General features: G+C 58.7%; 1 protein-coding gene across 1 annotated transcript; it reads right to left on the reverse strand.

The window, feature by feature from the left end:
• Positions 1-1,499: 1,499 nt before the first annotated feature.
• SLC17A9 (solute carrier family 17 member 9) lies at positions 1,500-14,253 on the reverse strand. The gene is made up of 13 exons (XM_008069545.2): positions 14,184-14,253; positions 10,231-10,428; positions 9,853-9,992; positions 6,648-6,747; positions 5,912-6,042; positions 5,402-5,498; positions 5,101-5,197; positions 4,446-4,533; positions 3,457-3,491; positions 2,884-2,999; positions 2,445-2,500; positions 2,296-2,325; positions 1,500-1,696 (listed from the first exon to the last, which is right to left on the reverse strand). The coding sequence occupies exons 1-13, from the start codon at positions 14,240-14,242 to the stop codon at positions 1,533-1,535; spliced, it is 1,311 nt and encodes a 436-aa protein (XP_008067736.1). The 5' UTR covers positions 14,243-14,253; the 3' UTR covers positions 1,500-1,532.
• Positions 14,254-15,809: the final 1,556 nt, after the last annotated feature.

The following is a 15,809-nucleotide window of genomic DNA, read 5'->3' on the forward strand; positions in this document are numbered from 1 at the left end:
CCCTGGATTCTGCGGTGGGGAGGTTCCCTCATGAGAGTGGACTGTGGGGTCTTCTGGAAGCCCCCAAGACCCCTGCAGCCTCCAGTAGAGTCGTTGCAAGTCCTGGCTGAACCCACAGGACTGATCAGGCCACATCTCACGAGGCCAGATGCATCATGTGGACAAGATCTGTGTCTCTGAGATTCTTTTTGACTCAAACTGGAGAGACTGTGGGGAGCATCTGTGTTCACAGGGAATGTGACATGGGTCCTTCCTCAGTGCCCCAGCTTATCTGATTCTGCAGGAGCCACCTGCTCTGGAAAGCTCTGGGGATGACTGATAGTAACACAAGTAGTTGTCATCCATGGACATGCACAAGCCTTGCCCACAAAGGAATGATGAGAAGCCAGCATGGCCCTAGGCGCCCATCTCACACTGCCTGCCCCAGGCCATGTCTGTCAGGGTCTTCTCTGAGCTGGTTCTGACACTTCACTGGCTTCCTCATGAATGAGTGATAAAATCTTTGACACATGTTCATTTTTAAAAAAACAAAGGTGCTAAATAAAATCACAATCTTCTTTATAAATAGTTTAATGGTCGTTTAAATAAGGCTTTGGTGCAGTTTTCCATATTTTTATAGTTTCTTTCCTCTGCATATACACTTTGCAAAGTCCATTATTAACTCATGAGGCCACCAGCTCCTCAGAGTGTGAAAGGGGAGGTAGAAAGAGCACTAGAGACATGGTTCCTCTTTGCTCTGGGATGCATGGGGCCAATCCCCACAGGAGGTGCTGATGGTTCCTGGATGGCCCAAGGGCCAAACAGCCCAGACCACGGCCACAGTAGACAGGGCCCAGGGGTGTCCAGGCATCTAGCCACCCAGGACACATTGCTAGTACCAAGGGAACCGCAGGAGGAAAGACGGGGTGGGGGCTCCCCAGAGATGGGCAAGGGTCTCTAGCCCACCACCCACCATTGACCTGGGAGCTTAGTCGGCTGCTGGGAGAAGAAGCACTGAAGCCTTGCTGAGCAGGTAGCCTCCCCGGGGTGGTTTCTACCTGGGGACGTTGTGTGAAGACAGTCCTGCTTGCTGTGACTTGTGGGAGGGAGGAAGGCCAGGAGGAAGGGTGCTGCTGGCATGGAGTGGGTGGGGTCAGGGGTGCTCCTAACATCCTGCAGTGCTCAGGATGGTCCCCCCGCTGGAGACAAGCGAAGTAGGTGAGGTATGGGGGAGACTCAGTCCAGCACCCCGCCCCTGCACTCCCAGGCGCATGTCCACACAAGGGGTGGGGGGTAGTGCAGAGTGTGCCAGTAAGGAAGCTGCAGGATACCAAAATCCTCCACTCACTCCTCACAGTCATACCACCATATGAGGAGAACAGGATCAATCCCACTGGCAGGTGGGAAAACCGAGGCTCAGAGAGAGGTAGGTGGTTCATGAGCCCAGCCTACCCCCATGCCCCAACCCTTCCGGGCCTGTGTGGGTTGTGGTTTGAATTCTCTTCTGCTCAAGGCCTCTCCTCCTGAGCCCTTAGCCCAGAGGACTGTGGGGCCTAGAGATCCTGGTGGGACGGGTTCAGGTCCACCCTCCGGGCCTGTCCAAACACCAGGAAGGTGCACAGCCCTAGGTTGCTAATCACTGCCACCAACTGGAACAGGCAGGCCCAGGAGCCTGTGGTCTCAATCAGGTAGCCACCCAGACACACGCCCACGACACCTGCCGGGAAGCAAGGAGTGAGGGGCTCAGTGCTGCCTGGACAGCCAGGCCCCACCCCACCCTACCCTGCCCCACCCCCATGGCAGCACCAGGGAGAAGTGCAAGGGTGGGGGCTGCAGCTATGACTCAGGGTCCCTCTCAGTCCTTCTGACAAGCAGAAACCTCCATGGTTCCCGGAGCTGAATTCTGATGTCAGAGCTGCAGGGCCAGGCTCAGACTCAGAGGGTGTCGGAGGGGTGAAGCCTCACAGGATACCTGGGAAATGACCCCCTAACCAGTCTCTCCCATGTCCCTCCAAAGGGGAATTAAAGCAACAGGTGCGTGGCAGGAGGAGCTGAGCCAGGGAATGATCTTGGGATCCTGGTTGACAAGGACTCGACCACATTTGTGAGTGGGTAGGATGGCCACCATGAGCTACCTGCCTTCAGTGACGGTTGGGGGACACCTCAGAGGTAACCATGTCCTCCTCTCCCTAGGCTAGCTCTGGGGTCTGTGCCCTCCTCTGACACCGGGACCCCTCGGAAGGGCACCACACTCCACCCTGCAGCCCCTCAGGCCCCATGAGCAGTGGGACTCCATGCACGGAGACCCAACCTTACCTGCCAAGGCCCCAGCTGTGTTGGCCACACCTGTGAACAGGCCAGAGCCAGAGAGAATCAGGACGGTCAGAGGAAGCTCCCGGGGACTCCCACAGCCCACCCGCTTGGAGGCCTGGGCAGGGGCAAGTCCGGGCGAGTGACGTCCTCACCAAACAGAAAGCCGGCACAGGATGGGGCCAGGTCTTGAATGTTCACGGAGATGCCGCTGCAGGGACAGGAAGGGAGATCCGAGGCCATCACAGGGAAGGAAGGGCCGGGTGAGCCTGGCAGAGGGTACTGGGAGATGCCTGGGTCTGCTCGCTCTGCCAGGCACTGCAGGACCCCCCCCAACCCATCCTGTGCCCCAGCATGGCACTCTTCATAGCGGACCCAGGAAGCTGCCCTGAAACAACGCGCAGCAGAGCACAGGCGACCCACTCACTGGGCGGCGGGTCCTGAAACAGCTCCCAGGGACACAGTGGCCACCGGGCAGCTCAGGAAGGAGGCTACACAAGAGGAGGGGATGTGGAGAGAGGCAGAGGCCTCTCGTGCCGAGCTGGGGTGCCTGACACCATGGCAGCTCTGGTGAACAGAGTGGTCGGCTCTCACCTGTGGTTGAAGGTCTGGAGGCCGATGGAGGCCGATGCAAAGACCACAGACTTGCAGAAGCTTGAGGAGTGGCCCAGACACAGAGCGAACATGCTTGACAGGCCGAGGCCCATCACCTAGCAGGGGGTGAGATCCTGCAGCAGGTGCCATGGGCCACTGTGATTAGGACCCCTCCCGGCTTGGCCCACCCGACCAGCACCTAGGGGTACATCATGAGGGGCTGGTCTGCCCAGCCTGGACACCCATCATGGCCCCCACCAGAGGACAATTGAGATGAGCTCCCAGGAACAGGCCCGGCTATGAGGGAGGTTTTTTCGGCAGGCATAAGCCTAGGCCCAGAAAGAGGCACCAAGCCCAGGGAACAGAGAGCCAGGAGCCCGAGCTCAGAGCCCAGAGAAGGCCTCAGGCCAGCCTTGCTGCCCTGACACAGGCGCCAGCCACCTCCAGTGCCTGGGAGGACTCGCATCTGCCTGATCCCAGAAATCAGGTGACTTAGGGACACAACCCTCAGGCCCCAGGAGATCCGAGACAAGCAGGGATGTCCAGAGTGAGTCGCTGGAGGGATTTTCCTACCTGCATGAACTTCCGCACTGTGATGGCTCTGTAACCTGAGTGGGGAGGGAGACCAAGGAAAGGTCCTGTCAGCCTGCTCACCCGACCCCTCCCGATGGCACCGAGCGGCCCCCACCCAGCACAGCGGTGGAGAAGGAGGAGGTATGGGGTGGCTGGGGCGGTGGCTCAGGGCTCAGGGTGGGTGAAACATCTGCATATGCATGTGCACGTGTGCAGCACAGCTGTGCGGCAGTCCATATGCACTTAGAAGATTTCCGAGGTCTAGGTGAAACACATAGAAGAGTGGTCATGCGGAGGGTGACAAAGGCGTGAACAACCATGTGGTTCCCACTTTCTCTGTTCCTCCAGATTTTCTAGTATTACCTCAGGGAGTGCCTATCCCTTTTATAATTAGGGAAAACACCTACATCTAGAGAATGGGTATCCATGTGCAGAGTGAGCATGTGAGCACATGTGTGCACCTACATGTATGTATCCCAGAGGACACTGTCCTGTGGGAAGCACTGCATGTACAACCAGGTACGTAGGGAGCTCAAAGCAACACACACAGTCCTTGGGGCTTGTCCCTGTTTGGATCTGGAGCACACGGAACAGAGATGGAACTCTTTGAAAGGTTCAAGTGCAGATGTGGGTGTCTGCACCCTCTGAACCCACCAGAGGCCTTCCTCCTCCACAGAGAGTCAAGGGCTGTGTCTCCCCAGAGGGAGAGTGCCACCATCACAGTGTGACCAGGGCTCTCTAACTGAACCCCAAGCCTGTCCTTAGCGAGGAAACTGAGCATGGGAAAGAAGAGCTTGGCTGAAGGCAGGTGCAGGCCAAACTGAATGGGCCAGGCCCCAGGCTGCGTCCACACCCAGTTCCAGTTTGGTCCTGGGCCACAGGCCTCCTCCACACCCTGAAGCTGCACCCTCTAAGAGGGAGCCTCCCACCTTCAAAGGTGAAGTTAACCAAGAGCGGGCTCCTGGCCTGGTACCCTCCCCAGGGCTCACCCTGACTGATGAGATGATCAGAGAGGAACCCGCTAAACAGACTGGCAGGAATCGCCACCAACCAGGGCACAACGTTGAAGACCCAGCCCTGCAGGGAAGAGCATGGCCTCAGAGGTGGAGGTCACCTGAAGGAGGACACACAGGCCAGACAGTACCCCATGCCATCACTGCTCAGGAAAGCCCTTCTCACCCCCAGACTGGATGTTCAGGCAGAGGCCCTCTGGGGTGGGAGGCCCAGGCTCCAGTCAGGCTGCACCCACTCAGCCTGCCACCACCTCCCACCTCCTTGAGGCAGCACACTGCTCCCACTGGGGATGGGGCAGGACCAGGGTGGGGCATGCAGCACAGCAGGTGACCTATACCCTCTTCCTGCTCTGCTCAGGCCAGGCCCAAGGGTCGGGGCTCTGGGGAGCAGGTGTTGTGTGTGGAGACAGCAGCAGCCACGGGAGGGAGTCCCGGTCACCCGCATTCCAGGCCTCAGAAACAGACACCTGCTGGGCCTGCCTGCATGGGGAAAGCCATTTCCAGACAAACGGCTTTCCCTCAGAGTCCTGGCCGGAACCTGGGGTTCCCATCTGCATGCTGGGACTGGAGTCTGTGGTGCCCGGCACAGTCAGACCCCCCCCACCCTGTGGGCAGGGAGAGGCCAACCCACCTTGGAGTGTGGGAAGGTCTCCTTAAAGAAGGTGGGCAGCCAGGAGAGCAGGATGAAGAAAGAGCAGGCTGAGGACAGCTGTGAGAAGATGGCCGCCCTGCATGGGGGCCCAGCTCAGGTGTGAACCAGCCCCTCCACACCCAGCATCCCTGCGAGCAGGCACAGCCTGTGGGACACACCCCTCCATTCTTCTGGGGCTGGCATCCCCACCCACTCCCTTCCAGACCAGCCCTGCCTGCTCAGGGCTATCCAGCAAGTGCTGGTCCATCCTCTCTCCAAGGGCCATGCAGGCCCAGCTCACCAGACAGGAGGCTTCCGGAAGAGCTGCCTCCAAGGGATGCTGCTATGCTTGGACACCGGCTGGCCATGGGCCATAGCGCCCCAGGCTGGGACGAGATCTGAGGGGCACAGATTCGAGGCAATGGCTATTGGGGTCTGCTCTGAACAGGTGACTAGGAGGTCTGCAGGCCCCACCCATGCCTGGCACATACTCCTAGGTTTCTCCTGCCCAGCACCCAATAGCAGCATTGCCCTGGAGTGGCAGGGTCTAAAACACCTTTCCCACAGCGACCCCCGAGACCTTCCTGCCCTGTTCTGGTCCTGCATGGCAGGTCACCGTGTATCTGTCCCAGCCCTACACAGAACTTTCTAGACCGAATTGGGGACTGGGCAGGTGAGAGCTGGGTACTGGGGCACGCTTCCTCAGCCTCTGGTCTTGAGGGTCCTTGAGCAGGCCAGAGCCACAGTCTTGGGCCCTGCCATGCTGAACCTGCCCCATACTGACCCTGCTCTGTGCCGCCTGGCCGGTTACCTTTTTCGCTCAGCAGGTACCTGTGCACATACCACACCCAGAGCAAAGTGAGGCCGCCCGAGAAGTAGAAGACACCCTGCCAGCTGTGCCACTCCAGGAGCAGGGAGCCTGCCACGCCAGCCAGCAGTGTCCTGCAAGCATGGGGAGGTGTGCCAGGTAGGGGCATGCCAGGCTGGGAGGCTATCCCTCTGAGAAGCCCTTGTGGACCCATGCAAGTGTCCACCTGCTGAAGCTTGCGAGCAGGTTTCCTGCCCGGCCAGGCCTCGGCACATGCTGGCATCACAGAGGGTCTGGCGCCGCCCGAGAATAGGGGCTGGGAAGGAGGCTGAGGACACAGGGTTCCCATCACCGACGCTGACACATCGCCCTTAGCCTCACACACAGGCTGCAGCGACCTGCCCGGCTGATCCTGCTGCCATAGGCGCTCATGGGTTGGGGGATGGGGGAGCGGGCTGCCAAGGGGGGCCCGCGTCTGCCTCCATTAGTACAGATGAAAGGGAGTGTGAGGGAGCAGCCCCACCTCAACCCCATCCCCAAGTCCCACCTCAGCACCTGCCAGCACCAGGAAGGGCAGGAGTGGCACATTGAATGCTCTGCACAGTCTCGGCTCCTTGGCGCTCAGTCAGGCCAGCAGAGCTACATCCCTGCCACACCCGCCTCACTGTGGCCACTCCACCCAACCATGGCCACCCCAGTTGCTGGCCTGATGACCTTCCTGAGTTGAGGCCCGCCTTACCCGAACTGGGAGCCGGCGCCCACGGCACTATAGGTGAAGGCTCGCTGGCTCTCCTGCACCCTCTGTGACAACAGGCTGGTCAGGGCGGGGAAGTGAACCCCTGCAGCGAGGAGACGGGTACTGTTGTCCTTCCAGGGAGTCTCACCCAGCCCACCCATCCAGGTGTGGCCCATGACCCCCGCGGGACCAGCTGGGGACACAGGCTCAGTGTGGGAGAGATGTGCTCAAGGTCACATGACTTGCACAGCTGTGAGAAGGATGTGTCCCCCAGGTTGGCAAGGATCCCACACACATGCATGTACACAGGTGCACACACTCTCCTGCCAGCAGCACATCAGAGCCCAGCTGTGCTCCACAGACACCTCCCACCAACACACTTGTGACAGGTGCATATGTGCGCACATGCAAACTTCCACCAGCATACCAACATCTCAGTTGTGCTCCATGGCGTCCATGCTGGCACACGCATGTGTGCTCATACGGATACACACACAGAGATTATGCAGACACACAGAGAGACACACGTGCACAGATATGAACACACATGCAAACACATGTGCACATGGGTACACATACACAGAGATACACATGCATGCAAACACGTGCACAGATACATGCACACAGAGACATGCACATACACATATACACACACTGATACACACACATCTGAGCATGCAGATACACACGCATACAAATGTGTGCACACATAGGTATACATATATACACATAGAGATTTGCACACACATGCACACACAGACACACGCTTTCCCCAGGAACACCATCTCTATCTGTTTTACAAATTGCACTTCCTCCTAGGATTCCTGTTGGATAGAGGGTTCTCCAGCAGCTTTAACAGTTTGGAAACTGCCTTGCAGACCCACATCCCATTCATTCAAGACAGTTCCCGTGCCTGGCCTGGAGGGGCTCTGGAGGCATCCATCTGGGGGCTGTGGCTCTCCTGGAGGTGCCAAGACAGTAGGAGCCTGTCCTTTCACCTCAGGCCCGTGACTATAGGGCGCTGATGCTACCTCTCCACCCCAAGACATGTGCATGATGTCAGCACGCAGGAAATGCCCACCTGCTTCACTCTGTGACATCTTATCACTCTCATCAACTCACACAGTCCTGACTCAGAAGGCAGACCCCATTCCCTCAAGGACCAGCTATGAGCCAGGGACCCTGGAGCTCTCCCCAGAAGTCCAGCACCCCCATTGTATGAGAGTCACAGGTCTTGGAAACCCAGTGTCTCCCCTCTGCCAAAGTCAAAGTACACAAGCACACCACTGTCCCCACCTGCATGACCAGTCATCAGAGGTAGCAATGGTTATCTTGTGGTCACCCTTGCTGCTCCTTGGGCCCCCCAGAGTAGACTTGTGGGCAGAGCATGAATCTGATATTAAAATGTACCAGGTTCATGCCTGTAATCTTAGCACTTTGGGAGGCTGAGTTGGGAGGATTGCTTGAACCCAGAGGTTGGACACCAGTTGGGCAGCATAGTGAGATCCTGTCTCTACAACAAATAAAAAATTAGCTGAATGTGGGGGCACATGCCTGTAGTCCCAGCTACTCAGGAGGCTGAGGAGGGGGGATCACTTGAGCCCAGGAGGTCAAGGCTGCAGTGAACTATGATGGAGCCACTGCACTCCAGTCTAGGCGACAGAGCAAGACATTGTCTCAAGAAAACTCAAACAAACAAAACACACACATGCCAGATTTTGAAAAGTTTCTAGAACACAGAATGTGCTTAGCGTGCCCAGTCATCATAGCATGAACAGACTGACCCAAGTAGAGGAAGTGCAGCAGGCACTGGCAGCTGGCTGACGGGGGTCAGTCTGCGCTGTTTAGAGCTGCCCATGAGAACAGCCACCCACCCCCTGGGCTGGAGGTCCAGGCACCTTCTCAGCAATAGCAGGGAAGGGCTAGAATACCTGGCCCATGGCTCTGGGAGTGTTTCCCTCATTGTTTCAGGTTGGGGAACCCTGTCCTCACCTAGAAGTCCCCCGTGTAAACACAAATGATGGTCATGCCAGGCCTGTCCTCCCCTCCTGGGGGTGGTCAGTCCTTCCTTTCTTCCCAGCTCCTTTGCCTCCTCACAGCTGCTGGGTCTCCTGTGGCCACTCAGCTGTACGTGGGGATGGGCGATACAGGAGGAGCCAGCTCTGGATGGGATCCACAATATGCCACCAGCTCAAATCACTACTGTATTTGCAGTACCTCTTCCTGGGGGCTGGCCACTCATGGGGTTCCGTGTGCGCCCTGGTGTGGTCAGGGTGCCTGTGCTCTAGTAAGACAGCCTTGACCACAAGAGTGGCCTCTCTCCAGGCCACACACCCTCCTCTGCTGGGGGGGTCCTGAGCAGCACCCTGAGGCCTGGAGTGAGGAAGAGGGGGAGGGGCCTGGAAGGGCATCCCAGACTCTTGACTTGGAGCAGGGGGAAGGTTATTTATCTATATATCTATTTATATATATATCTATTTTTATATATCTATTTATTTATTTATATATATATATATCTAGGGGAATTCAGCACTGCCCGACCTACACTGGCTCAGGAAGGTGGGACAAGGCATGGAGCAGGGTCTGGATGCTCAGGGCCCTGGGGGAGGGGGGTGGATGGGAACTCAGGAGGGTGGGCAGATCCTGCAGCCTGGAGACTGGGCAGCTTCTCCAGGTCCCCCAGGCAGGGACGCCCACTTCATTCCTCTTGACAAGGGGCACCATGGCCCCAGAATCGGCATCACCAGTGTGCACATGTCTGAGTTCATGAAGTCCTGTAGCCCACAGCAGGCCCCTCAGTGGGAGGTGTCACTGAACTAAGGTGTTGGTGACAACCTTCAGTGGCAGGAGGTCAGTATCAGTGCCCCATGTGATCCTATGTGTCACCACAGAGGGCATGCACCTTCTGAGGACACATATGTGCACATACATGTACACAGACACATATGTACTCACATATGCATGTACGCAGGTACACACATATATACACTGGTACACTGGCACACACGAGCACACAAGCATTCACATCACACACACAGACTACATGCACACACACATGTACACAGGCACATGTTCACACGTGCACTCACACGTGCACACCACCAACATATATGTACACATGTATGTACATATGCACACACTCCCCTTGTCTGTCCGATTGGTGGCACAGAGCTGGAGGTGCACCAGGGTGGCCACCCGAGTCCCTTACCTTGAAACAGGCCTGTGAGTATGCGTGAGACTGTGAGGAAGGCCAGGTGGGCGCTGCCTAGGTGGGCAAGCAGGGGCGTGGCAGCAGTGACACAGCCCCAGGCAGAGGCGGAGAGCAGGATGACCTTCTCACCCCCAATCCTGCAGGAGAGGCAGGTGGGATGAGGGGTGGTGTGGCACCTCCGCAGTTCCCACCCATGGCCCGAGTCCCTCCAGGGGAGACCAGGGATCCTGGGGCTGTGTCCCCTCCTCATGCAACCTCCCAGACCTCTACCTCCAGCTCTGTCTTCACCTCACCTTGGAGTGCAGCAATAGCCACCTCTGCCCCTGGCCCTGTGGGCAGCTCCATCTGGCAGGACAATAGGGAGGGTATGCTTACCGGTCCCCAAGATGGCCACCGACAACCTGCGTCAGGCAGTAGCCCCAGAAGAAGCTGCTGAGCACGACGCCGGCCTCCTTCTTGTTCCAGCCGAAGTCCTCGCTTATGGATGCAGTGCACACAGGCATGCTGACGCGGGTGCAGTACAACAGGCAAGTGCCCAGCAGCAGGGCACCTGTCCATGCCTGGCACTCAGGCCTGTGGGGGAGGAGAGGCTGAGTCCCCAGGGAGGCCCGCGTGGCCCTGTTGCTCCCAGATCATCACCCAGAGACATCCCCAAGTGCTGTGGGACATGGTCCCACACACTGAGGGGCTGAATTGCGACAGCCTCATGGGAGGGCCATGGGGCAAGCTCTCAGATGTCTAAATGCACCTATCAGTTGCCCTAGGACATGGCAGAAAGGGCACACAGCAGGCTGGGAGCAGCCCGGGGGGGAGTGGCAGAGAGCAAGTGACGTGAACAATGGCGTGTCCACATGGATGGCACTTCAGTACCCAATACTGAGGGCCAGAAGCACCCGGTGCCACCCTTCATGCTTCCCTTGGTTCTCTGGCAGCCAGAGCAGCTGACAGCCAGGATCCCATGGTGGGGCAGGTGCTGGGCGAGGGGCTGTAGAGGCACAGGGCAGGCTCAGAACAGGAGGGTCTAGGAAAGTCGCCTGGGCCTGTCCAGCAGAGGACCTGGGGCAGGCAGGAGAGGAGGAATGGCCCCTCGGAGGAGCCGGGGCAGGGCGAGGTGGCATCCCCAGGCAGGGCCTCCAAATCCCACACACGGTCCCTCCCATGCAAATGGAGGTTCCTAGGCTGCTGTGTCTCTGATTAGGGAGTGAGGGGGGAAGACCCCGTCCCCCAGCCTGTGGACCAGCTGAGGGCAGAGCTGCTTTCTCAATGCTGTGGGTTTTGACAATGGGAGCTTATGGGGCACCAAGTCCCTTTGAGGGCGCCAGGTCTGGCCATGTTCCTGTGCCAGGCCTGGGTGGATGGGGCAGTGGGTGGGGCCCGGGTGGGGCTATGAGGTCTGTGTTGAACGTGCAGCCTCTCTGTCAGTTGGAAGCTGGCTCCACATCAAATTCTCATTGGAGAAGGATGGTAATAGAAAGGCTTCTCGGTAGAGGGGACGGTCACAGAGGCTGGTGATAATCCCAGCCCAAGGCCTCTGCATCTGGGCTGACCCAGAAGGGCAGGAAGTGGCCAAGAGAGAAGGCTGTGGTTAAGGCCAGGAACCCATCAGAGATGGAGAGAGCGCTCAACAGGGAGCCTCAGGACACCACCGGCCCCTGGGAGGGCGGTAGCCTGGAAGGGTTGGTGCCTCCACAGGACGCCTCCTAGGGGATGGACCTCTGAGGTTGGCACAACAATGCCTGGGCTGGCTTTGCCTGCAGGCAGAACTGCCGGTGGCTGAGCAGGCTGGCCACACGCTTAGACCTGAGGAGGGACCTGCCACGATGCTGCTGTGCTCGGAGGCACCAACAGACCCACCCAGCAGGCCAGAGCCAAGAACTCTGATACTTCAACTCCACCACCAACCATTGGGGTCTGGGAGAGTCATGAGGGAGGAAGTGCTATGTGTCCTGGAACCTATCAGTGGAGTATGGCTTCTGCTGGGGACAATTGGCTGAGTCCACACCTGGTTGGGGCCTGGGTCTGGGGACCAACACTGCCCGTGGGCTACCAGGGGGCACAGAGTCCCGACCCTGACACCAGCCTCAGGGCCTGCTGCCCCAGACTGCCCTGGCCTCCACCCTGGCTTGGCTCACGCCCGCAGGCCTGTTTACTCTGCCCCAGCACCCAAGCTCTCTGTAAACATGTTTTCCCTGACTGAAGCACACCCTTAACTTCCCACTAAAAGCCTCATAGTCCAAAGGTGTCCTCTAGAAGCAGCTTTGTTCCTTTATGTGGTCAAAGCAGCAAAGGAGTCACCTGTGTCCAGGTGGAACCCGCCCCACATGCCACCCTGCCAAGGCACACCTGGCTAGTGGACAGCCCAACCCTTTTGCTCTTTGGGTGGGAAGACCAGTTCAAAACTGTGGAAAACCCCCCTGGACCGCCCAGCCCCAAGGCTGGAATAGTACTGAGAATACAGTTCCAGGCTCTGGCTTCCCTGATGGCCACAGGAAGTCAAGAAAAGTCCATCAGTGCCCAGGCAGTTGGCCCGGAGCTGCGGGTGCTGGTAAAGGTCCCGTGGAGCCATGTATAGTCCCGTCCCTGAGTTGGAGAGGCAGGGCTGGCCAGGCTGGCGGGGAAACCGCCTCCACAGCATAAGGAGACAGAACAAGTAAGGCTAGCTGGAGAGAACGACCCATCGTGACCAGGGCCCAAGGGCTGCCTAGGGTCCCAGGCCCAGAATCCTCCATCCACAGTGTCGGGAAGAACCAGAAAGCCGGAGCAGCCTGAGATGTGTCCCCTCACCTATGCCAACCATGCCAGCTCATGCCAGCCAGCCAGAGGGCCTGGAAGCTTTGAGGGAGCCCTTGATCCTGCAAATGGCCCCTGTACAGAAGTATCCACAGTTGGGCAAATAGTCACGTGACCTTTTGGTTCAGAAAAGGGAAGTGGCACCAGGGCGGGAAAACAACAGCCTTCAGCCCGAGGGAATGTGTGTGGGGAGTGGGACCTGCTCCACTCTGCCCCTCTGGCCTCATCCTGCCCCAGTCTGGTGGGGGTGGAGGGTGGGGGAGTGGGGAGAAGTGCCAGCCCCTGCAGAGGCTGCAGAGACACTGTGTCAACAGAAGCACTCCACGTATGTCACTGTCTCACCCACACAGATGGAGCCCTGTGAAGGAGGTCAGGGCTGGGCAAATGCTCTTTTTAACAGAACAGCAGGATGTCTGCAGGCCCCAGGTGTCCACCCTCTGGAGCTGGAAAAGCCTGGCAGGTTCAGCCTGGAGCAAGGCCCTGAAGGGCCAAGGCCTGGGTAACCATGGGTGGAGAGGGAGGGGGGAGGTGCAGGACAGCCCTCTCTCTACTTGTTACCTGACAGGGTTGCAATTTGGGCTTTGTACCTTCTCCGTGGAACTCCTGGCTTTGGGGGCCCCTCTCACTCCCCGCCAGATTTCCCATCCCCAGGCGCCAACATTCATGGTGGCACTGTCCCGCAGAGCCTCCCACAACTGTTCCCAGCAGCTCAGGGTCCTCGGCCCACACAGTTAGAAGGCTGGTGGGGTCACAAGGCACCCTGACCTTGCAGGTGGTTGGCGGGTCCTGGGAACTCAGAGGTGGTGGGAGACTGGCTCCAGAACGCATAGCGCCTGGGGACAAAGCCCTGGGGACAAAGCCCGAGCCAGGCCAAGCAGCGGGCTCTTCTGCAGTTGGGGGCTCTCCTCAGGATCCCACTCGAACCCTCTCGCTCCTGTTCTGTGGTGTCCCTGCCTGGAAGCCTTCTGCAGGTAGCAGTGGGTGACTTGAAATATCCACAGGGGCACGGAGTCTGGTGGAGAAGGAATGGTCCCCACACGCAGCTGGGACTTGGCATAGGATCCTAACCAGTCCATTCCGAGGCTCACCTGTCCAGTGACCCTGAGTAGATGCTCACTGCCTGCAGCTGTGGGGTCCCAGTAAGCATGCCTCCTGGCAAGGGGGTTCCTCACAACTCAGGACTGTGCCCAAGGCCAGGTCTCCCAGGATACCTCTCTGCCTGTGAGTTTCTCAGGGAGCACCCCCAGGGCCACTGCTGGAAGAATTCAGGGGCAGCTGCCAGGTCACAGGACTTGATGGCGGGAGGAGGGGAAGAGGGTTGGTGCACTCACAACTTACGCCCTCCCTCCTCCCCAAGGGCTGGGGCTGCCTGAGGAGGCCCGGAAAGTCTGGGCTGTATGGGTCTGGGCGGCAGCCTTGCGGCCACAGGAGCCCTCCACAGTCCAGTGACTCCTACCCAGCGCAGTTGTAGAGCAGCGTCTCCCCTCCCTCCCCTCATACCCACCGCGCCTGCCAGAGTTTGCTCACCCCAGCCTCACCTGGACCACTGGGTGTCCCGGGCGGTGTCCCTGCGGGCCTCGTCTGCAGGTAGCTGCATCTAGCTTGGGGCAACCAAGGGCACAGCCGAGTCCCAGTGCTGGTGGGCTCTCCTGCCTCCACCCCGCAGCGCCGCCCAAGTCCACGTGTCAGTCCCAGCAGCGCTTCCGTCTGGTGCTCCCAGGACATGCCGCCCCAGCCGGCCACCAGGGCGGGCAGGCGGGGCGGGGCATGCCACTTGGGTCCCCGCCCACCCTACCGACTTCGGTAAGCACAGCCAGGAACCTCCCTACTGTCCCAGGGGAGCGGTGCCCCTGCTGGCTAGGCGCACCTTGCTCAGTCTGGCCCTGAGGTGGGCGCCCCCAAAGCGGGTGCGGATGCTTTCTTGGCGGCAAGCTGGTGGGACTAGGGCTTGGAGGAGACAGACCTCGGCAGGGATTCTGGTCCCAGAGGTACCAGCCCACAGACCCTGGACTTGATAGAGGCCGGGGGAGCAGTCCCTGCCTCACAGGGGACTAATTTCCAACCAAGTGGAAATTAGAGACAGTCTCAGCCAAGTGCAAGGGCAGTGAAACCCCCAGGTAATCAGTTTTTAAAATGGGTCTGGGGGGGGGGCTTGGCTCTTGGGCCCGAGGCAGCCTGTGTTGGGGGTTGGGGGAAGTAGGGGGTGGGAGACTCAGTGTCAGGTGTGATCCACTCAGAGGCTGGGGGTTCAAGACTATCAGAGGCCCCTGAACTTCTGGAGAGATGTTCCAAGCACCAACACACCAGGGTGGGAGAGGGGAGGGAGCAGGGGTGACAGGCTGGGGCCCCTAACCTGGTTCCCCTTTGCATAGGGGTCTCACATTGCCCGTGCTGGCAAGGTACATGAAGCCAGCAGGGAGGGGCCGTGGATGGCAGGCCACCTCTCTCCTGGAGGCTATGAAGCCTCCTCTTTGCCCCCCTCCCACATGGCAGCCTGACTGACGACATCACACCACACAAAAGCTTTGCAAGGCACTCAGAACCCACCCACAAATCTACCCTCCACCCTCCTACCTTCTGTCTTCACCAGCCCAACCCACCACAGGGCCTTTGCATGGTCTGTCCTCAGGTCTTCCCTTCTTACCTTCACACATGCCTGCTGAATGGATCTTACAGACATTAGCACCTAAAAGCAAGGCCATTCCTCCACCCATAGCTGAGGTTCAGGGGGACAATAAGACCATGGTAGAGAAAGGTTTACTCGCCCAGATAGCCAAGAAGTCTGGAAATTTGCTAAATGTATTGCTACCACAGCATCCTCTCCTTTCTGGTAACTTGCTTTCATTCACAGCCTGAGGCACTCTGGTAATCATTCTACATAAAGATATGGAGTCACATTGTAGTGGACATATCATAGTGGGCAGACAAAAGCCAGAAGATCCCAGGGGAGGGCAGGGTGTCCCCACACCGAGTGGGCTGAGGAGGCACCTAGCAAGCCAAGGGAAGCTGGGTGCATGGAGGGAACTGGTGTGCAAGTGGGGGCACTACCCGGCAGAGGCCTGGATGCACAGCGGGGTGTCCAGCCTGGCCAGGGCAGAAGTGAGAGAGAGGAAATGAGGACTGGTGGCCAGAGAGGTGCAAGGAGACCCCATGGTTCTTGGCCA

Source organism: Carlito syrichta, unplaced genomic scaffold, assembly GCF_000164805.1.
Source record: "Carlito syrichta isolate Samal-C Ts95f unplaced genomic scaffold, Tarsius_syrichta-2.0.1 Scaffold111480, whole genome shotgun sequence".
Lineage (NCBI taxonomy): Eukaryota > Metazoa > Chordata > Mammalia > Primates > Tarsiidae > Carlito > Carlito syrichta.